Source organism: Schistocerca serialis, chromosome 5, assembly GCF_023864345.2.
Source record: "Schistocerca serialis cubense isolate TAMUIC-IGC-003099 chromosome 5, iqSchSeri2.2, whole genome shotgun sequence".
Classification (NCBI taxonomy): Eukaryota; Metazoa; Arthropoda; class Insecta; order Orthoptera; family Acrididae; genus Schistocerca; species Schistocerca serialis.
In genome coordinates this window covers 401,024,535-401,049,129 of record NC_064642.1, presented here as the reverse complement: position 1 = coordinate 401,049,129, position 24,595 = coordinate 401,024,535, and the positions used below count along the sequence as shown (strand labels likewise).

General features: G+C 39.0%; 1 protein-coding gene across 2 annotated transcripts in view; it reads left to right on the top strand.

The window, feature by feature from the left end:
• Positions 1-24,595, top strand: part of LOC126481180 (CREB-regulated transcription coactivator 1-like) — a 388,693-nt gene that overhangs the window by 344,114 nt on the left and 19,984 nt on the right. The window contains exons 11-12 of one of the 2 annotated variants that reach the window (XM_050104752.1): positions 12,689-12,905; positions 13,518-14,143. In XM_050104752.1, coding sequence (XP_049960709.1) covers positions 12,689-12,905; positions 13,518-14,104 — 804 coding nt within the window. In that variant the 3' untranslated portion in view covers positions 14,105-14,143. Of the gene's footprint in view, positions 1-12,688; positions 12,906-13,517; positions 14,144-24,595 lie in introns of those variants that run through there. The other variant, XM_050104753.1, reaches the window with a different exon arrangement.

Sequence of the window (24,595 nt, the reverse complement as noted above, 5' to 3'; positions counted from 1 at the left end):
TCACCTTGTGAGATTATTGTATTGAGAAGTGATTTTTTTAATGATGTTTTCATTGAATGTGTGTGATAGAAAAGGGGGGAGGGGTGAGGCCAAATGATAAGCCACTTGTATGGGTAAACGTCCTCAAATCAGCACTTACTCTACCACATGACTGATGCTTGGCACATTGACTGAGAAATAGTTATCCCCAGTAAAAAGATGGGAGGAGAGGTTTGAAAATAGATTTTTGTATTCTTGGTCCTTCTTGCGCTTGATAATAGTTGCAGATATAAAGTATGGAAGTTCTTCATAGAGATAGCACCCATAGCACACTTGTACAATCAAAGATCTGTATTAGTTCCATTCTATTTTTCCAAACAGACTGTTTGATTTTAGCAGACTGCCATAATCTGCTTCTGCCACAGGAATTAGCCAAAAAAGAAATTAAAATCTCAGAAGTATCTAAAATGATACTGACATCGTTAACAGCAACCAAAGTATTTCAGTATAGCATAGGAAGCAAAAGGTAGGTGACCAAATAAAAGAAATGTAATGATGTTAAGGTATTAGTTTTATATTATCTTGTTTTTATAACAGAATGTGGTGATTGCCAACTCCCAGAATGTGTTATGTGAAAAAATAAAATATGATCCAGACATTCTTTCATTGTGTGTAAATGCATCACATGTTTGGAAAATGACCAAGCAATTCATCAGTCTTTGAGGGCTTGTGTTTAATTATAGAGAGCATTGTCTTGCGATATGTAAACTGATTGGTACCATTATTTATTTTGTGCGACCAATGTAACATTCTCACAAGATAATTGAATATCTCACCTCGTTAAGTGAACAACAATTTAGTGGTTGTAATAATAGCTATTCTTGTTATGAAATACTAATTTTGTATTGGTGATGAGAGCAGGAGCTATTGTTAGGGATCTTACCAAAAATTGCCTGAAATCATGTGGGAAGACAACAGACCAAGAATAACATAAGATTGTTGTTATTGAACTTACTAAAGTGAATTGAATTATAGAAATATTAATCACAATTAAATGGTTCATTTCATGACATACAGTTTTAAAATTGATTTGTTGTACAGAATACATTTCTAGATTCATGATGAAGTATTAAAATACAAAAGTTACTGTATTTTACATCCATTATTATAACACATATACACAACACTCGCAACAGTTCTTGCTTTAAAAATAATAATAATAATAATAATAATGATAATAATGATAATAATTCCCATGTTCAAAATTGAAAATTATCATTTATCAGTTCTTCAGTAGAGCAATATTATTTTTGTGCTAAAAGAGTGAAGAGAAATTTTAGTTTGTTGCAAATTTTTAACCTCATATACTGTGGTGTTTGAGCATAGAATTGTAAACAGTGTGCAGGAAGTTTTAAATTATCTCTGCTGCGAGTGCTGTAATATTGTGCTGGAAATAGAAAGTTTCGAGTGTATTTTGTTTTTTATATATGAAAATCAAGACTTCATACATATACAGGAAAGAAATAAATAGTAGTTTTTAATTATGAATGTCATACCCATTGGTCGGTGATACACATGTTCATAATTACTGGATGTAGTTCGCAAAATAAAAGCTTTGAATCTGCCCCTGGAAATTTGTTAGTTGTCAGGGCCTATCATTTCTTTCAAAAATCTTTTGAAAAACTGTTTTGCAGAAAACATACATTTCTCGATGATTGGCAAGGATGTGCCCCACATTTACAGATTGTTTCTCTATCTCATATTTATTGTGTTCCTACAGCCATTCCTTTGAAACAAGTGTACATTGTCAGCAATAAATCTAATGGGTTAGTAGATGCCCTACAATAGTTTCATAATTCCCAGCTTATCAAGGAAGGGTATACATTAGTGCCATGTAAGATGCAAATGATGCCCTTCTGGAATTAAAATATTGTTAGTGACTCAGCTGAGTTGCCCTAAAATATTATCTCAAGTGATATCAAGAAATGATTGTACACAAAGTAAACCTGCTTGTACAAATCATTGTTTCTGTTGGTAAACTATTATTTTCTAGAAGTAGCTGCAGTCATCTTCAGCAGTAGGTTACCACTGTATGTCTTCCATAATAGATCAAGCGAGGTGGCGCATCGGTTAGCACACTGGACTTGCATTTGGGAGGACAACAGTTCAATTCCACATCCGGCCATTCTGATTTAGGTTTTCCGTGATTTTCCTAAATTGCTTCAGGCAAATGCCTAGATGGTTACTTTGACGGGGCAGTGCTGACTTCCTTCCCCATCCTTCCCTAATCCGATGAGACCGATGACCTCGTTGTTTGGTCTCTTCCCCCAAATCAACCCAACCCAACTCTTCCATAACAGCTTTATGTTTTCCCCTCAGTCCCATAGCAGCATTGTAATGGGGTGAAATGTGACCTCTAATAAAATTGCATACGAAAAATGGAATATATTGTGTTTTAGTAAAATGCGTGTCAGCTTTATATTTAAAAAGTAATCTCCTGAATATGTTGTTTGCTTTGTTGTTCAGTTCTTGGCCCGTATATGTAACTATTATGCTTGTATCCACCATATAGCGGATATACTGAGTCGTAGATAAGCACAACAAAAAGGCTGTCACAAATAAAGCTTTCGGCCATTAAGGCCGCATGACGTTCTAATATTGTTACATTCCATCGTGGATTTTACGTTATGATGCTTGTATGATTGCCAAATAAAACAACTTTGGAGCTGTCTATTACCACATTGACAAGTAATTGCCATGTTCAGAAATAATTGATTTAAGTATGGGACCCTGAAGTTCATTGTAGCAGCCAAATCAAATTCATGTATCTCTTGTGCTTAAAGGAATTTTCTGCTTTCTTTCACATAAATGAGATTGAAACCAGCTGCATGACCTTTTCCTCTTTCCTTAATACTGCAGTATATTTACTTTTAACAACGAAAACAATCCATTTTGACAAAATAATTTAATTAGATGGATAAAAAATCTGCTCACCAAGCAGTGGCAGAACAAGCTCAAAAAAGAGGGTTGCAATAAGGCAAGATTTTGGAGCCACAAGCTCCTTCTTCAGGCAGAAGGGTTGAAGGGAAAGGAAGAGGGGTGAAGGAAAAGGACTGGAGAGGTCTAGGAAGAGGGGTAGATTTTGGGAAAGTCACCCAGAACTTATTGGTGGTGATGTCATTGTAAGAGGCTGAACAGTTGTGGAAACTGTTATGTAAACACTGTTCGGACTTTTACATTGGCACGACTACCATCAAGTTATCAATTAGAGTGAATGGGCATAGGCAGAAGGTCTATAATGGCAACACACAATATCCTGTTGCAGAGCATGCTCTACAGCGTGATAATAATGTCCTCGGTGCCTGTTTCACCACATGCCACCATTGGATTCTTCCCCCAGACAGCAATTCTCAGAACTCAGCAGGTGGGAACTAGCACTACAACATGTCCTTGGTTCTTGTCAGCCATCTGGCTGTAATTTATGTTAATTTCTTCCGTCTCAGCATTTCTTCACAGTGCTACTTTTTTCTTCACCCCGTTTTGGTTTACTGTATCTTTCATAGTCTTACCCATCTATTTTTCACCTTTTCATAAAATTATTGAGAACACTGGCAATTATAATGTTGGCCTTCAGTTCTACCTCCTTCTTCTCCTTCTTCTGAAGACATTTCACCACTAGCAAGGGGTCCGTCCCCATCCATAATCACAAAATTTGTTCAAATTTATGATATTCCTGTATGCAGGCCAGAAATGAAAGCAGCAGAAGTAGAGCTCCAGATAAGCAAGCAGGTCAGCCAAGGGATGAAGCATTTATGCTAGCATGTTTTCTGGGCAGCAGCTGATGCAGCGAAAAGAGTACAGAACAGTAATTAAAATATGGTTGAGTGCCTACCCAGAAACTATTTTGTAATTTTTTTGAATTTTTATATTACTTACACTACAAATAAACCAAAATAATTAGTATTTCCATAAGAGGTATGAAAAGGAAAGGCAAAGGAAAATTTGGGATAGCAAGTAAATATTTTGGAAGGGATTGTGAGGCGCACACAAGAACTTCGTATATAATATTAATTATTTTTATTGTTTTACAGCTGATAATTTACATGTTCTTGGGTGATATTCATCATAAAAAGGTTGAAGCAGCTATTTTCTTGGGAACCTGCACACATCATAATTACTATATTTTTACAATTACATAGCTGTTTCAAAGTTTCTATAGAAAAACAAACTTTGTATAAATTCACAGAAGGTTCTCTCTCATAGCACAATTTTTGAGCAAACCTTGCATAACACATCATTTCGCCAAATATTGATGAGGGTAACTAGTGATGTGCAGTGGATTATATTTTGGTGCAATCTTCTGTTGATGCAATTTGTTATTTTCTCTCTCAATGAGATGAGAGTGGTTTTGAAGCTTTTTGATCAGATTATTTAACTGATGATGCAGGATTGCACTAGCAGAGTGCATTTTGTGAGAGTCACTTTAATACTGCATAGCGGCAGTCTGTCTTCATCATGAAAAATCCTATCCTATAAGTGTGGATTTTTTTCTTCTCTCTTTGGAGTAGGTAAACACATTGTTGCACACTAACTTATAGTCAATAAAACTTTCATTACTTTCTTGTGTTTTTCGGTTATTATCAGCGAATTTTCAGCTGTGATCAGATTGTTTTCGGTCAAAAGGAGTAAATTATAATCCAGTAGCATTTTGAAATATTGCTTCGATGTTTTAGTGTGGGTGCTATCTTCATAAGGCTCCTGTTTGTCTTCTACTGATGTTCCAGGGACATCAATATTTTCACTTGTAGTATGAGATAGTTTTGGTCAACTCAATATTTTTCACAGTATTCTGACTGTGTTCTGACAATATTCTCAAAAAATTAATGTTACTCAGTCAAGAGCAAAGCACATGAGCTCCATAGCTGTAGCTGGCATTTGCCACAATGGCTAATGGGTCAATTTCAGCTGCACCAGGAACCTGTTGTTTGTGTGCAGCTGTCAAAATAAAACGAACAGAATACGAAGTCCTGTAAGCTTTAATTACAATCCCTTCTTGAGAAGTTGTTGGCACTGGTTCCTGTGGTGCTGTAAGTACAACCACTTCTTGGAAATTTATTTCCATCCCCAGATTTTCCGTTTCACACCTGTTATGAATATAATAACAAACACAATATATTGAACATTATTTCACTTCATTTTTAGTGCAAGTAAAGAAAAAACTCAAAAGTTTCCACATAAGAACTCAATCTTACGTTCCTCGGATTACCATTCTGTGCTCTTTCTTCCATAACAGCTTCTGCTTGGAAATTACGCTAACATGAATAGCTCATGCCCCACCTGAACTGAGCCAAAAATGCTATTTTCTTTAAATGATTAGCATCTTCAGCTCCCATTTCTGCCACTTTCATTTCTGGCCAAGTCCTGAATGTATTGTAAATTTGTGACGATACAAAGCTACATTCCCTTTACAAGTTCACTACACTAATATTTGTGAAAGTTGTAATACCAAAGATACATATGAATAAAATTAACTTTATGCAGCAGATTAAGTAATTGGAACTACAGAACTGATCAAGACTACAGAATGTCACATGTTCTCTTGCTTTGAAAATTCAGTTTGGTGTAAAATTTTCTATCAAATTCTAACACTGCTGCTAGAAATGCCTCTGCATTGTCTTTTGGTGCCTCTTCACTACAGTATTTTGAAGTGTCAAGCATTGTAAAAGGCCACCGATGCAGTACATAAACAATCCTCTCATGCGCAAGTGGTATCTGGGAGGGAGAAAAACTTGCTGGTGTGTATTGTAACAGAAGAAGTTGCTCACTTTATCCATTTTATCAACAAGCATCTAAAAAAAATTGGTGTATGCTTAGAGTTCTGTAATACACACTCCTGATTTTTTTTAAAAAAAGAAGCGTTCTGAAGGGAATGAAGAAACGAAATGAAGGTTCACAGGATGAGTGGGATGAGATGTGACTTCAGTGATCACTATATTGAATCAAATTTACAGAGAACTTGGCAGCATCAGCCCACCTATCCCTATGAAGCTGCATCCCCTCTGAAACGAATCCATGCACTAATTTGGTTGGGAAAGGTGTATCCTCTCCTGAGGCAAGCTATCCCACAGTTGTTGTAACATATCCTTGATATTCTGGGCAGACTTGAAATCTGAATTGGTTCCACATGTTCTGTGGGATCTTGCTGTCCACAAGGCTACCTCATCATCACTCAGGCAGTTCATGGTGACAGGTGCCGTGTGTGGACCATCATTGTCCTGTTTAAAAATGGTACCATGGTACTGTCACATGAGGGTAACACATTAAGGAAGCAAGATCTGCCATCGGAGTTCCCTCAGTCACTGTTTGAAGTCATACTTGATGGCTCCCCACACCATGACACAAGGAGTTAACACTACTGTGCCTTTCCAAAATATTGGGAGAATGGGACCTCTCCACCGGTCGCCACCATACTCACCAGCAATAGTTATCGGGGGGGGGGGGGGGGGGGGTAATGCAGAACCACAGTTTATCACTGAACACAATACAATGTGATGCAGTTTCCCAGTCACAGCACTATTCCAAACACACCCATTTGTGTTTAATCGTGTGCAACATTAATTCCCTAGTCTGCCTACTGCTTGTCTCTCAGCCAATGATGGGGTGACACGAGTGTCCATTACTTGCTCTTGTATGGCAGGCGCAGATATGAAAGGGTTTCAATGTGCTTGGTGTCTCACCATACTAGGTGTGGGAACAACACTAAATATGAATAAAACTAATGTATTCTGGTGGCTGTTGCAACTGTCATAGAGGAGAATTGTGATTGTAATCATTAACATAACCACAGCGTATGTGTATGAAGGTACATTGACGTCCAAATATGTCTTCTGGGTACTACATTTTTTTTGTCAGGCAGTGTATTCAAAGCCCCAAAACTTACATTGGATACCAAGAAGAAAGTGCTTAGGTTTCTTGTTGCAAGTTGTGTAACATTTATCTTGTATCCGTCATTTTCCGTGCACAGCTGCTGCTTGGTAATCCATTTTTTCCCCACAGTCCTCATGGACCATAAACATTGCCATGGTAGGATGGCATACATGCCTCAATGATGCAGATAACCATACTGTAGGTCAACCACATGGGAGATGTATCTGTAGAGAGGCCAGTTCCTTAAGAGGACAGCAGCTTTTGCAGTAGTTGCAGGGGTAAGACTCAATGATCGATTGATGTGACCTTGTAACATGGTCTTCCTGCAGTGATACGGCAAATGCCAGAAGGATCATATTTATTGGTGACATACAACTCTATTGTATGGTTTAATAATGCTGCCATCCTCTTGGGTAAAATACTCTGGAGGTTAAACAGCCATACTTTCAGACTCCAGGTGGGGCTACTCAGAATGATGATGTCTTCAAGAAAAACAAAACTGCTGTTCTGTGGATTGGAGCATTGAATGAATATTTCAACCTTCAATCGGGTAGAAAGGTTGAAAAATTTAAAAAGATAAATGGATAAGTTGGAGAAATATGTAGTTGTAATTAATGTAGTAAGATGGCAGGAAGATCAAAAAATTAAATAGGACAATGCAGGAGCATGTCTGATAATATATAAGAAAATAGCTATGTAAGTTACTGTGAACAATATAGTGAACACACTATTATAGCCAAGATAGATACAAAACCAACATCCACTACAGCAATAAGAATTCATATGCATACAAGCTCCACAGGTGATGAAGAGATTGAAAGAATGTAGGATGAACTAGTAGAAATTTTTCAGATAGTTAAAGAAAAATTTAATTGTAATGAGGGACAGTAGTTCTATAGTAGGAAAATGAAGAGAATGATCAATAGCTGTAGAACATGGGCTGTGGCATTACAGCAAAAGGGAAAGTCACCTGATAGACATTCACAGTGACCCCAAGTCTTTTGCAGTGAACACTTGGTTTAAGATACATGAAAGAAAGTTATGTACACTGAGGTGACAAAAGTTATGGGATACCTCTTAATATCATGCCAGACCACCTTTTGTCTGGTGTAGTGCAGCAGTCTGGCATGGGAGTGACTCAACAAGACGTTGGACGTCCCCTGCAGAAATACTGAGCCATGCTGCATCTATAGCTGTCCATAGTTATTAAATTGTTATCAATGCAGGATTTTGTGCACAAACAGACCTCTTGATTATGTCCCTTAAATGTTTAATGGGATTCATGTCAGGTGATCGGGGTGGCCAGTTGGATTGTCTAAAATGTTCTGCAAACCAGTCCCCAATAGTTGTGGCCTGGTGACATGGCACATTGTCGTTCATAGAAATTCCATCATTGTTTGGGAACATGAAGTCCATGAATGGCTGCAAAAGGTTTCCATATAGTCAAACATAACCATTTTCAGTCAATAATCAGTTCAGTTGTACCAGAGGACCCAGTCATTCCATGTAAACACAGCTCCCAGCGTTACAGAGTCACCACCAGGTTGCACAGTACCTTGTTGACAACTTGGGTTCATGACTTTGTGGGCTGTGCGCCACACTTGAACCCTACCATTAGCTCTTACCAACTGAAATTGGGACTCATCTGATCAGGCCACAGCTTTCCAGTCATCCAGCATCCAACCATTATGGTCATGAGCTCAAGAGAGGCATTACAGGCAATGTCATGCTGTTAGCAAAGGCACTAGAGTCGGTTGGCTGCTGCCAGAGCCCATGAATGTCAGATTTTGCTACACTGTCCTAATGGATAATTTCACCATATGTCCCACACTGATTTCATGGGTTATTTCATGCAGTGTTGCTTGTCTGTTAGTACTGACAACTCTGCTCGAACACCATTGCTCGTGGACATTAAGTGAAGGCCTTCAGCCACTGTATTGTCTGCAGTGAGAGATACTGCCTGAAATTTGGTATTGTTGGCACGCACATCACTGTGGATCTCGGAATATTGAATTCCCTGACAATTTCTGAAATGGACTGTCCCATGTGTCTGTCTCGAACTACCATTCTGTGTCTGTTAATTCCCATCGTGCAGCCATAATCACATTGGAAACCTTTTCACATGAATCACCTGAGTACAAATGACAGCTACTCCAATGCACTGCCCTTTTATACCTTGTGTTTGCAATACTACCGACACTTGTATATGTGCATAACACTATCCCACGACTTTTGTCACCTCAGTGAGACAGTGGAAAGTTTCATATAGATTGCATAATGGTAAGACAGATTTTGAAACCATATTTTAAGCTTCAAAACATTTTTAGAGGCACATGTGGTCACTGACCGTAATGTAGTGGTTATGAACTTCAGATGAAAACTGAAGAAATTGCGGACAGGTGGGAATTTAAAAGTGAGAGGACCGGGATGATTTGAAAGAATCGGAGATTGTTGAGTTTTAGTGGGTGCCGTAGGCAATAACTGACCAGATCAGAGGAAAGAAATAAAAAGGAAACAAATCAATAGACTTGAGAGGTGTGCAGTAGTGAAGGCAGCAGAAGATTAAACGGGCAAAAAAGTTAAAGCGCAATAGAAGACACTGAATGACACAGGAGACTTTGTATTTAATTGGTGAAAGGGGGAAATATAAAGATGCACCAAATGAAGCAGGTGAAACCGAATACAGGTGTCAAAAAATTAGCTTGACAGAAAGTGCAAAATGCCGAGGCAGGAAACACAAGGTTGTATAAACATGGTTGATTGTGGGAAAGATAAATGTTGCCTACAGAAAAATTAGAGAGACCATTGCAGAAAAGAGCAGCACTTGTATGAATATTAAAAGTGCAATTTGCAAATCAGTACTAAGTGAAGAAAGGAAAACCTGAAATGAATATATTATAGAAGGCGGAACACTGAAAGACCCAAGTTGATACAAGGCTCCTGAAGTATGTGATAGTCCCTCAAAATTATTGAAATCCTTGGGACAGCCAGCCACAGCAAAACTATTCCACCTGGTAAGGAAAACACTGTTAGTGAGACAGGGTTACACAAAATATATACAGAAGAATATAGAAGCCAACCTCAGGGAAGATCATTTTCGTTTTTGAAGAAATGTAGAAAGATGTGAGGCAATAATAGTCTAGAACCTATCTTAAAAGATAGACTGAAAAGAGGTAAACCTGCATTCATAGCATTTGCAAATTTAGAGAAAAATTTTGACTTTGTTGATTGGAATACAATTTTGGCAACTTTGGAGGTAGCAGGGGTAAAGTATAGGGAGTGAAAGTTTATCTAGGGTTTGTACAGAAACCGGACTGTTGTTGTAAGAGTTAAGAGTTGAAGGACATATAAGGGAGGCAGTAGTTGAGAATGTAGTGAGATAGGGTGTAATCTGTCCTCCATGTTATTCAGGCTGTACATTGAACAAACTTTGAAGGAAACCAAGGACAAATTTGGAAAGGGAATTAAAGTTCATTTGGGGGGGGGGGGGAGGGGGGGGGGGCAAAAAATTTTGTTTAACAGTGCCATTGTGAGACTGCAAAGGACTTGGGAGAGTAGTTGCATGGAATGAGTGGTGTCTTGAAAAGAGTTTATACGAAGACCAGCAATTGAATTAAAGCAAAGGTAATGGAATGTAGTCAAATTAAGTCAGGGGATGCTGAGGAAATTAGATTAGGAGTGAGATAGTAAAGGTAGTTAAGTTATGTTATTTGATCATCAAAATAAGTGAAAATGGCCAAAACAGAGAGGATATAACATGCAGAATGGCAGTAGGAAGAAAAGCTTTTCAGAAAAAGAAGAATTGTTAGCATTGAATATACATTCAAATGTTAGGAAACCTCCTCTGAAGGTAATTGTCTCAAGTACAGCCTTGTACAGAAGGTAAATGTGGACAATAAATCGTACAGACAAGAAGAGAATGGAAGCTTTTGAAATTCTGCACTGCAGGTGAGTGCTGAAGATTAGATGAGTAAATTGGAGAATTAATGAGGAGATGCTGCGCTTAGTTGGGGAGAAAAGGATGTTTGAAACAACTTGGCTAAGAAAAGGGACTGGTAGACAACACATCCTGAGACATCAGGGAGAATTGGTAAGGAGATACTGTGTTAAATTGTGAAGAAAGGAAATTTATGTGACAACTTGGCTAAGAGAAGTTGGTTGACGAAACATCCTGATGCATTAAGGAGTAATCGGTGTGGTATGAAGGGAGTTGTGGGGACTTATAATTGTAGAGGGAGACCAAGGCTGGACTACAGTGTGCAGATTCAAATAGGTGTACATTACAGTGAGAGTGAGGCTTGCACAGGATACACTAGTGTGGAGTGCTATATCAAACCGGTCTTCAGATTGAAGACCGCAACAACAACCATCATATCTTCTACTGTTCATTGTAATCATGCCGACAAAGTGATGGGCTGAGTGCCCACAAACTATCACTGAATTAAAGAATATGCTATTCAGACACAAACAATTACCAATATCCATTTCAGAAAACGTGTTTGCAGGATAAACATTCTGTATTTGAATTACTTAAGTGTTTCATGCTACTGAAAAGGTGCAATATACAGTCAACTTGCAGTAGTTTTGTTCGTCATTGAGAAATGCTGTTACTTAGTGTAGACCCACATTAAACTAGCTTCTTTTTTGATTACTGACTGTGCCCATTGTATTTGCAGTGAAATAAGGAAGACAATTTAAATCAAAATACCAGGTACCTAGGTTTGATAATGAGAAGCTCCAGCCGGCCGGAGTGGCCGAGTGGTTCTAGGCGCTTGAGTCTGAGCTGCGCGACCGCTACGGTTGCAGGTTCGAATCCTGCCTTGGGCATGGATGTGTGTGACATCCTTAGGTTAGTTAGGTTTAAGTAGTTCTAAGTTCTAGGGGACTGATGACCTCTGCAGTTAAGTCCCATAGTGCTCAGAGCCATTTGAACCATTTTGAAAAGATCAGATGGAGTATAAATAATGGAAGTAGTAAAGGTAACAACTGTTTAATTGAAGTGCTGAGCAATCAGTAGCCACATCAACAAATTTAGAAAATGTTGCTAAGCTTATGGAGCTAGCTAGTAAAGAATACACGAACACATCTCATGCTTCAGTGCTGGTAAAATTTATTGGCCAGGCCAGTGTAGCAGAGAAGTGATGCTTGTGCGTATGTGTATTACGCACAAGTTAGTCCTGAAGAAGGACGTTGCCCATAAGGTTAGTAACATTTCAGTCCTGTTTATATGCCTATCGACACTCGAGTACCGCAGCTATATTGTGGGTTGTTATCTTTACTCTGTCCCTTATAAATATCTATATTTTTTCCTTCACTGCTGTCACCAGTAACTTTCATAATTACTACCGTGAAAGAAGTCAACATCTTAACTAATTCATTTCCCAAACATTAGAGATTTGTGTATCAGTTCTCTGTGACAGTGTTGTCGTACCACTGACGGCAAAATTTTTGCATGTAAAAGGACGAAAGTGTAAAGTTTTCATTTGTTGATGCTTTTGTGGGATTTGTTCACCATGCTTAGAGTAATGTAAAATTGCACAGTTGCTGTTATTATTTTGTAATGCTAAAATTTACTGGAAATTATCATTTTTAAATTATTATTTGATTATCAGGTTATTTTAACCTGTGTAATGTATAAAATGTGTAAATCATGTAACTAACTATATTGAATAAATGCTACAAATATACATTTCCATTTGGATACTCTTTCATTGTGTTCTGATCACTATTTAGTAACTAGTGATGTTACTGGCTGTTTCACATTTATGTTTAAACTACACAGGCAATCAACCACGGAAGCCCAGTAGAAGAGAGCTCTGGTCTGACACAGATCAGCAGCCAAGAACTGAATGCAGCTGACCATGGTTACTACAGCCAGTCCCCATCACAACTTCATTACAACCGTCCAGTGGCAGTCAACCCCAGTGGTGGTAGTACCCAACAGACAACACCACAGACACCAAATACACCCTCCAGTATTCCTGATATTATTCTAACAGGTATGCAGTGCTCATTTTAATGACTAAGTAGGTTTCATTTATGAAAATCACATTATCAATAACTGTAAGGGAATACTGAAAATTAGTAAAGACTTGGACTGGAAACCACGGTTTTTGAAAACACTTGTATTTACAGGAAGATATAAAATAAATTAGGATAAAAATTAAAATCGTTATAGCTTTGTAGGGCTGAAACTAATTTTAGACATAGTTAATTAGGAGTATGAAAATACCATAAGTCTCTCTCTCTCTCTCTCTCTCTCTCTCTCTCTCTCTCTCTCTCTCTGTGTGTGTGTGTGTGTGTGTGTGTGTGTGTGTGTGTGTGTGTGTGTGTGCGCGTGCGCGCATGTGTGTCCCTCCAGTAAACACAACAGCAAAAATTTCTGTACTACCAGGGTTATTCAATAAGTAATGCCCCACATTTTTTATAAAAGGCCATTAATATACATAGACAAATGTACTTGTTGGTGCTTCACATTTGATATTTTTTCTATGTGCTGATGAAATTTCAAACCATTCTGGCAGATGACAGAGCTATAGTACAGCGTCAAAATGACATCTACATATGACTCATGTTACAAGCAGGTGCTGTTATTGAATTCTTGTCTGCAGAAAAAGAAACCTTGGTGAACATCCATAAACATTTGTGTGCAGTGTATGGCGATGCTGCTGTTGATAGGCATGCAGTTGAACAATGGGTCAAGAAATTTACAGCCTCCGGAAATGCAGAAACAGAACTCTGTGATCAGCCACACTCGGAGCTTCCTGTCACAGCTACTACTCCATACATGCTGAATCGTGCAGATGTCATGATTCATGCCGACTGGTGCATCACAACTCAACATTTGGCTCTGCAGTTGTTGGTCAGCATTGGAAGTGCATCTGTGATGATCGAGACTCTCGGCTATTCAGAGAGATGCTCACAATGGTTTCCACGAATGCTCACAGCCAAGTTGGGTTGGACATCATTGCCTCATCCACCCTACAATCCAGACTTGACACCCTCAGACTTCCATCTCTTTGGGCCACTTAAAGATTCTCTACAGGGAACACACTTTGAAGATGACAGGAGTTCCAGTCATGCAGTGAAAACATGGCTATGCCTACATGACAAGAGCTTTTACCAGCAGGAAATACATGCTCTGTCAGAACATTGTCGTACGACCATAGGACGTGATGGAGACTACGTAGAAAAATAGGACATGGATGAGACATGTTGATGTATATTGTCACAAAATTCTAACGCTTAACAATAAATATATTCTGAGAAAAAAAAGTGTGCAGCATTACTTACTGAAAGACCCTCGTAATTATATTTGATTGATATTGCACTTTTAAATGTTACAATATTTTGAAAACTGTCAGAGACTATTGTGTAATTTGTTGAAATATTGTGCACAGAATGAATTTATCAACTTGGTTATAAATTTGAAAACATAGTATCTTATTGTATTTTGTCGTATTTACATACTTCAGCTACTTCATTCTTTGTATATTCCAGGTGCCACGCATGCAGTGTCTCATTATGATGAGACACATGCTAAATGATTTTCAAAAGTAATACTTTTCTTCATAAAAAGCTATAAGAGAATTATCTGTTTATAACTTTGTCCACTGAGTTAGATTTGCAAAGCAAAAATGATATAAATGTCCTAGTAATTTCTACTTGTCTAAATGGCTCCTGTTTGCGCTGCTCTGCCCTAGTATTGAATTCCTTTTTTTCTGATGGTGGTGGGTGCAAGGAGATTGTGTTAAGCTGTTCATTGTAATCTTCATGAGGAAGCTATTTCCAATTATAACTGCATAATATGCGTAAAGCAAAGTTTATGGCTATAGATAGAGAGATGCTGAATCAAACGCATTTGGCTGTCAAGAGATCAATATGTGATGCCTTCAATGATTATTGTAGCAGAACATTGTCAAGTGATCTTTCGCAGAACCCAAAAGAATTCTGGTCGTATGTAACGGCTGCTTGTGGCACCAAAGTTAGTGTCCAGTCCCTAGCAAATGAGACGGGAACTGAAATTGAGGATAGCAAAGCAAAAGCTTAGATGCTAGACTTGTTTTTAAATGTTGCTTTACAAAGGAAAATCCAGGAGAATTACCTCAATTTAATCCTTGTACCACAGAAAAGAAGAATGAAATATGTATTAATGTCAGCTGAAATCATTAAAACTGAACAAAGCTCCAGGCCCCTATGGAATCCCTATGAGAGTCTATACTGAATTTGCAGCCGAGTTAGCCCTTCTTTCAACTATGATCTGTTGTAGATACCTTTTTTTAAAAAAAAAAAAAAAAAAAAAAAAAAAAAAAAAAAAAAAAAAAAAAAAAAAAAAAAAAAAGATAAAACACTGTGCCCAGTTCTTGGAAATAGGCATAGGTCACACCCGTCTACAAGAAGGAGAGTAGAAGTGATCCATAAAACTACCGCCCAATATCCTTGACATTATTTGTAGCAGAATCTTGGAACATATTCTGAGTTCAAACATAATGAGGTATCCTGAACAGAACGACCTCCTCAGTGCCAACCACAATGGATTTTGGAAACATCGATCATTTGAAACACAACTTACACTTTTTTTACACGACATACTGAAAGCTTTGGATCAAGGCAACCAGATAGATGCAGTGTTCCTTGATTTGACTCAGTACCACACCTATGATTATTGTCAAAGGTATGACCTTATAGGGTGACATTTGTGTCTGGATTGAGGACTTTTATGTAGAGAGGGCACAGCAAGTTATCTTGGAAGGGGAGTCATCATCAGATGTGGAAATAACTTCAGATGTGCTGGGACCCTTGCTGTTTGCATTGTATATTAATGACCTTGCAGACAATATTAACAGTAAAATCAGGCTTTTTGCAGATGATGCAGTTATTTATAATGAAGTGCTATCCCAAAGAAGCTCCATAAATATTCACTCAGATCTCGATAATATTTAAATGTGGAGCAGAGATTGGCAACTTGCTCTGAGTGTTCAGAAATGTAAAATTGTGCACGTCAACAAATGAAAACATGTAGTATTCTTAAACTATAATATCAATGAGTCACTGTTGGAATTGGCCAACTTGTACAAATACATGCGTGTAACACTTTGTAGGGATATGAAACAGAATGACCACACAGGTTCAGTCAGAGGTAAAGCAGGTGGTGGACTTCATTCACTGGGGAAGTACAGTCAGTGTGCAATCAGTGTACAATTCACTCATGCAACAAGTTCTAGAATACTGCTAAAGTGTGTGGGACACGTACTGGATACAACTACAGGGGATATTGAATGCATACAGAGAAAGGCAGCACAAATGGTCACAAGTGTGTTTGAACTCATAGACTCTGGAAGATAAATGTAAACTATCAAGAGAAAGTTTATTCACATAGTTTCAAGAACTGGCTTTGAATGATGACTCTAGGAATATACTAGTGTGAATGGAACAGGAAGAAGCCCCAATAAATGGCCCACTGTGACATACCCTTTGCCATGCACCTCATAGTGGTTTGCAGAGTATAGATGTAGATGTAGATGTGTAATTCCTATTAGTGTGCACCACCAGATATTTTTATCTTTCTGCCTTATGGATTTAAGTATACCTTCTCTTCCATGCTCTACTGTTACTGATAAAGTTACTTTCCATCTTGCATAGAACTGTATGAATAACATGTTTTCGAAGTTAGGTTTTTTGTGATCACTTCATTACCTCATTACCTGTAAACCTCTCATTTTGAAATTGTGGAAGTTTCAGAATAAAAGCCTTCAGTTCATATTTATGCAAGTCTTACAGAAGTATCAAGCTGTCAAATAATTTTGTTACTTAGGACAGATTTTTTCCTTTTATTCTATAAGAATTAAGAATATAACATTCTTTTACAAAAAAAATTAGCAAGCACTCAAGGTTTGAGGGAACACTAGAAGTATGTGTGATAAACAGATACTTTTCTGAAGTTGACAACCAACCATTAAGTTCTGCTAGTGGTCATAACCTTCTGGTTTTCTGATATTTAAGGAATGAATAATATGCATTCAGTAGCTGTAGCTGTAGGTGTTGGAAACATGCAGCAGTCCTCAGCAGTTAGGAGGCGTAAGTCAGTAGCAAAGTCTAACAGAAAGAAGAAGGTTGTGCTGCTAGGTAGTTCAGATGGTAGAGATGTGGGCCAACAGGTGCAGGATGTGATGGGGAGTGAGTACCAGGTCACCAGCATTGTGAAGCCTAGTGCGGGGTTGGCTCGGGTGACTGACTGCATAGAGGAATTATAGGAATTTTACGGAGGATCAGGTAGTGATAGTGGGTGGAGCACGTAATAGTCTTGATAGGGATGGGGAATATGATGTAGGTGGTGACCTGGTAAAGATAGCTACTCAAACTGGTAGCACTAATGTGCATTTCATGCAATTGTTTCAGCATCATGATCAGTGTTATCTTAATGTGGCTGTGAGGTGCGTTAACATGGGGCTGGAGAGGGCACTGATGGCAGAGGGCATGGATCACATTGTAGTGGATCCAGTTTAGTCTATCAGTAGATCATGTTTCAGTAGGCACGGACTGCACCTCAATTGGTGTGGGAGGGGGAGGCTGGCAAAGCTTTTGGGTGACAATGTAGTGGGGGGGTGGTGGAATCACACATGGAAAAATTCCTGTAGTAATTGGTGTTAGAGCTGCACCTTTTTTAGATGGAAGTCATAGGTATACCTGCTTAAAGGAAGTCCCTCTAACCAAGGAATCACCTTCAGAGAATGTCATGTTTCCAAGTAGAGAAGGAATTAATTATTTCATCAAAATATAAAAGGTGTTAGAGATAAAGTTAGTGAACTTGCTTATAGATGTTGACTCTGAAATTACTGGTATATTGGAGCAACACTTAAATAATTTGACAGTTCAGAGGCTTCCTTTATCAGGATACAGATTAGCTGGCTCTTTTTCAAAGAATTCCTTGCGAGGTGGCGCAGTGGCCATGTATGTAAAATAACAATATTCCATTTGAGTCCATAGATGGATCACGGCACTGCACTGAACAGATATTAGAATAGTCCATTAAATTTTGGGCATGTTTCCGCACCAATAAAAAAATTTCCTCCACTGATATTTCGGCCATGTATCATCTGACCATCCTCAGAGTGAGTCACAAGACTGACGACAAGATGCCAAGCATGCCCTTATATGCGCCACGGTGGTGGTACAGCGCAAGCGGGTCACAGATGCTGGTTGGCAGCAAAAAAAAAATACAGACATTCGATTCGCTTATCGATGTATGATTGGCGGCAGTGACACCATAATGACTTCTCTGCAGCTCTGTAGTTTAATTACCCCAAGAGCCGGATTTGGACAAAGCATGGAATCTGGCTCTTGGGGGGGGGGGGGGGGGGGTAAAAGGCCGTGCTTGGCATCTTGTCATCAGTCTTGTGATTCAGTTTGAAGATAGCTGAACGATATGTGACCAAAATATCAGTGGAGGAAATTTTACTTGCGTGGATGCATGCCCGAAATTTAATGGACTATTCATTACGCCGCAAGAAGTTGAAAAGATATTTGAATGTTGTCCAGAGGCAGTTGAATTTAATGAAACTAATTTTCTAATTTTTATTGTTTGGAGGTCCCCTAACTCTGACTTCAGAGCATTTCTGCTCAAGCTAGAGAGGGTTCTCGATTCACTTTATGGGAAGTACCAGAAATTAGTTATATGTGGTGACTTCAGTATTAATTTTGTATATGATTGTGCAAGAAAAAGGATGTTGGTAGATCCCCTAAATTAATTTGATCTGATGCAGACTGTGTTTTTTCTAACTATGGTGCAGTAGAACAGTAGTAAAGCCATAGACAATATTTGTAGTCATTCTTCATTATTAGATGGGCATTCTGTTAATAAAAGGGTGAATGGCATTTCAGACGACCATGATGCACAAATTTTAACACTAAAAGGCTTTTTCACTCAAACAGATGTCGCATATGATTAAAAACTATGTAGGAAAGTTAATCCTATGTCAAAAAGAGTTTTCTAAAACTTCTCAAGGAACAAGAGTGGCAGGATGTTTATAGTGCCAACAACATAGATGACAAATATAATGCTTTTCTTAACACATTTCTCGTGCTCTTTGAGAGTTGCTTTCCATTAGAATGTTCTAAAAGGGGTACTAGCAGAAAAGGCAGCCGAGTGGGGGGCTAACTAGTGGGATGAGGATATCATGTAAAACAAAGCGGGAATTAGATCAAAGTGTTAGAAGTAGTCACAATCAAGCTACAGTTCTCCATTACAGACAGTGTTGTAAGGTGCTTAAAAATGTTATCAGGATGGCAAAGAGTATGTGGTGCACAAATAGAATAGCTAATTCACACGATAAAATTAAAACCATATGGTCAGTTGTGAGGGAAGTGTCTGGTCAGCAGCACAAGGTAGATGATGTAGTTTGTAGTAAAAATATTTCTGTTACTGATAAGTCAGTACAGTATTTAACAATCATTTTCTGAGTCTTTAAATAAAAATTTAGTTTCTACAGGGAATCATGTAACTCTCTTGGAAAATGCCTTTCCGGGACCCTGATGTCTGAAATACTCCTCTGCGATACTGGCGAGAGGGGAGATTGAGTCAATAATTAAATCACTGAAGTCTAAGGACTCTCATGGATATGATGGAGTGCCTAGCAGAATATTAAAGTACTGTGCTGCACATTTTAGCCCTGTACTTAGCCATATTTGTAATTTTTCCTTTAGGAATGATCAGTATCCTGAACAATTAAAGTACTCAGTAGTAAAGCCGCTTTATAAAAAGGGCAAAAGGAATAACATAGACAATTTTATACCTATTTCTGTGCCATCAGTTTTTGCTAAAGTTATTGGAAAGGCTCTGTGTCGAAGGATAATTGATCATTTTATATCACTTAATCTTCTATCAACTGTACAGTTGGGCTTCAGAAGTCATTTAACAACTGAAAGTGCTATATTCTCTTTTCTCTGTGAGGTACTGGATGAGTTAAACAAAAGGTTTCAAATGCTAGGAATATTTTTTTGATTTAACTATGGCGTTAGATTGTGTTGATCATGAAATATTGCTCCAGAAGTTGGACCATTACAGAATACGGGGAGTAGCTCACTATTGGTTCACCTCTTACTTTGACAGGGAGTGCCCTAGGAATCAGTCTTGGAGCCACTCGTGTTCCTTATTTATATAAATGAAAAGTCCTCTAGTATTACGGATAACTCGAAAATATTTCTGTTTGCTGATGACACTAGTTGGTAGTAAAGTATGTTGTGTGCCACATTGGCTCGATTTCAGACAGTGCAGTTCATGACATAAGTCCATGGCTTGTAGAAAATAAACTAATGCTAAATCACAGTCAGACTAATTTTTTACAGTTTCTAACACATAATTTAACAAAACCTGACATTTTAATTTCACAAAATGGGCATATGATTAGTGAAACTGAACAGTTAAAATTTCTAAGTGTTCCGGTAGATAGTAAGCTGTCGTGGAAAGCCCACATTCAGGATCTTGTTGAAAGACTTACCATATTTTACTATTCGAATGGTATCTGAAGTAAGTGATCATTTGACACTAAAATTAGTCTACCTTGCATATTATCATTCGCTTATGTTGTATGGTGTTATATTTTGGTGTAATTCTTCCCGTTCTAAAAGGATGTTATTGGCTCAAAAAGGGGCGGTTCGGGGCATAAGTGGTGTAAGTTCGTGAATCTCTTGTCAACCCCTGTTCACTAGTCTGGGTATTTTGACATTGGCCTCTCAATATGTATATTCTTTACTATTGTTTGTTGTTAACAATAGCAGCTTGTTCCCAAGAATAAGCAGCTTTCACTCAGTTAATACTCAGCAGAAATCCAACCTGCATTTGGATCAGACTTCCTTAACTCTTGTGCAGAAAGGTGTGCAGTATACTGCTTTATCCATTTTCAATAATCTACCACAAGAATTCAAAAATCTTAGCAGTAATCCATGCACTTTCACTCCTTCTATTCTGTTGAGGAGTTCATTGAAAAATTAAGCTGATTCTTATGTTGTATTGTTGACTGCATTTACTGAAACTTACTGCTTGACTTTTTTTGTTTCACAAACATTTTATTTTTAGCTGTTATTACTTTTATGTTGTAATTTCATGTACTGACACGTTCCATGACCTTGGAGATTTGCTTGTCAATTTTGTCCTATCGAGCTTGATGTGTAAATAAATAAATAAATAAATACAGAAATGAAATACTGCTAGGCCAAAGTTCACATGAGGAAATGGACCACAAGGGTTCCACGACCGTGGCACTTGATCGTCGGGAGTATGTGGCTGAGGGACTGCATCAGCTTTCAGACAACACTACATACAAAGTTTGCCAAGGTAATCCCATTCCTGATGTCCAGGCGGAACTTCAAGGAATCCTCAGAACCTTAGGCCCCCTACAAAACCTTTCACCTGACTCTATCAACCTCCTGACCCCACTGACACCCCGCACCCCTACCTTCTACCTACTTCCTAAAATTCACAAACCCAATCATCCCGGCCGCCCTATTGTAGCTGGTTACCAAGCCCCCACAGAACGTATCTCTGCCTACGTAGATCAACACCTTCAACCCATTACATGCAGTCTCCCATCCTTCATCAAAGACACCAACCACTTTCTTGAATGCCTGGAATCCTTACCCAATCTGTTACCCCCGGAAACCATTCTTGTAACCATTGATGCCACTTCCTTATACACAAATATTCCGCACATCCGGGGCCTCGCTGCGATGGAGCACTTCCTTTCACGCTGATCACCTGCCACCCTACCTAAAACCTCTTTCCTCATTACCTTAGCCAGCTGCATCCTGACCCACAACTTCTTCACTTTTGAAGGCCAGACATACCAACAATTAAAGGGAACAGCCATGGGTACCAGGATGGCCCCCTCATACACCAACCTATTCATGGGTCTCTTAGAGGAAGCCTTCTTGGTTACCCAGGCGTGCCAACCCAAAGTTTGGTACAGATTTATTGATGACGTCTTCATGATCTGGACTCACAGTGATGAAGAACTCCAGAATTTCCTCTCCAACCTCAACTCCTTTGGTTCCATCAGATTCACCTGGTCCTACTCCAAATCCCATGCCACTTTCCTTGGCATTGATCTCCATCTGCCCAATGGCCAGCTTCACACATCCGTCGACATCAAACCCACCATCAAGCAACAGTACCTCCATTATGACAGCTGCCACCCATTCCATATCAAACGGTCCCTTCCCTACAGACTAGGTCTTCGTGGCAAACAAATCTGCTCTAGTCCTGAATCCCTGAACCATTACACCAACAACCTGAAAACAGCTTTCGCATCCCGCAACTACCCTCCCGACCTGGTACAGAAGCAAATAACCAGAGCCACTTCCTCATCCCCTCAAACCCAGAACCTCCCACAGAAAAACCCCAAAAGTGCCCCACTTGTGACAGGGTACTTTCTGGGACTGGGTCAGACTCTGAATGTGGCTGTCCAGCAGGGATACGACTTCCTCAAATCCTGCCCTGAAATGAGATCCATCCTTCATGAAATCCTCCCCACTCCACCAAGAGTGTCTTTCCGCTATCCGCCTAACCTTTGTAATCTCTTGGTTCATCCCTATGAAATCCCCAAACCACCTTCCCTACCCTCTGGCTCCTACCCTTGTAACCGCCCCTGGTGTAAAACCCGTCCCATGCACCCTCCCACCACCACCACCTACTCCAGTCCTGTAATCCAGTCCTGTAACCCAGAAGGTGTACATGATCAAAGGCAGAGCCACGTGTGAAAGCACCCACGTGATTTACCAACTGACCTGCCTACACTGTGAAGCTTTCTATGTGGGAATGACCAGCAACAAACTGTCCATTCGTATGAATGGACACAGGCAGACAGTGTTTGTTGGTAATGAGGATCACCCTGTGGCTAAACATGCCTTGGTGCACGGCCAGCACATCTTGGCAGAGTGTTACGCTGTCCGGGTTATCTGGATACTTCCCACTAACACCAGCCTATCAGAACTCTGGAGATGGGAACTTGCCCTTCAATATATCTTCTCTTCCCGTTACCCACCAGGCCTCACCCTCCGCTAATTTCAAGTTGCTGCCGCCCATACCTCACCTGTCATTCAACAACATCTTTGGCTCTGTACTTCCGCCTCGACTGACATCTCTGTCCAAACTCTTTGCCTTTACATAGGTCTGCTTGTGTCTGTATATGTGCAGATGGATATGTGTGTGTGTGCGCGCGCGAGTGTATACCTGTCCCTTTTTCCCCCTAAGGTAAGTCTTTCCGCTCCCGGGATTGGAATGACTCCTTACCCTCTCCCTTAAAACCCACATCCTTTCGTATTTCCCCTCTCCTTCCCTCTTTCCTGATGAAGCAACCGTGGGTTGCGAAAGCTTGAATTTTGTGTGTGTGTTTGTGTTTGTTAATGTGTCTATCAACATACCAATGCTTTCGTTTGGTAAGTTACATCATCTTTGTTTTTAGATATAAAACTATTTTTTTGTCATTTGTTACCTGACTTTCTCTGTTAAGCCCCCCCCCCCCCCCAAGAATGGGTGAATGCAATCAGCAGTAGATACAGTCATTTATGTAACATATTTTTATAATCGTGAACTCATCAGATTACAATAGCAAATGTGAAAAGACACACACACACACACACACACACACACACACACAGCCACACACACACACACACACACACACACACACACACAAAAAAAAAAAAAAAAAAAACTTAAAGCTTAAAATTAAAAGATTCGCAGAAATTTGGCTCTGGTATATTGCCAGTATCAATATTAATAAAAGGCAAAAATCATCAACCTTATCTATTCTTGGGATGGATGAACTGTCTATATACATAATAAAGTTTGTACGGAACTCTCAGAGCAAGAGTTCTGCACATACTTGGCCTTTTTTGTGATAGCAGGACATATTGTAATATACTGTTTCTTTTTTGCACTTTCGCTTATTGACTTGACTTCCGCTGCTTAATCAAAGGCGTAATTGTGATCTTGTTAGAATTTATGGCTGAATAATTTTAAAAATTAAATTAAAAGGAATAAAGTTACTTACAGAGAAATTATTAGTCATTTATCTCTATCTACATACATATGCTGCAAGCCACCATATGCTGCACGGGGGAGGTACCCTATACCACTGTTAGCTATTCGCTTTTGTGTTCCGCTTACAGACGGAATGAGGGAGAAACAACTGTTTATGTGCTTCCATACAAATATGAACCTTAATTTCTCTTGTCTTCATAGTCCATGTGCGAGATGTAAGGTTGGTAGTAGTAGGATTGTTCCTTATTCAGTCACAAATGCCTGTTCTCTCAACTTTTTCAGTAGTATTTCATGAAGAGAATGTTTTCATTCCTCTAGGCATGCCCGTTTGAGTTCGCAGAGCATTTCTGTAATACTCTTGTGTTGATCAAACAATCAATAACAGATCTAGTAGCACGTCCCTGAATTACTTCGATGTCTTCCGTTAATCTGATCTCGTTGGGTTACCAATCACTCGAGCAGTACTCAAGAATGGATCACACAGATGATCTGTACCTGATGTCCATTATGATGAGCTACTTTTTCCCAGAATTCTCCCAATAAAACAAAGTTGACTATTCGGCTGCCTTATATGCTTGTTCCATTTCATGTCACTTCGCAACATTATGTCTAGATATTGATGTATGTGACTGCGTCAAGCAGCACACCACT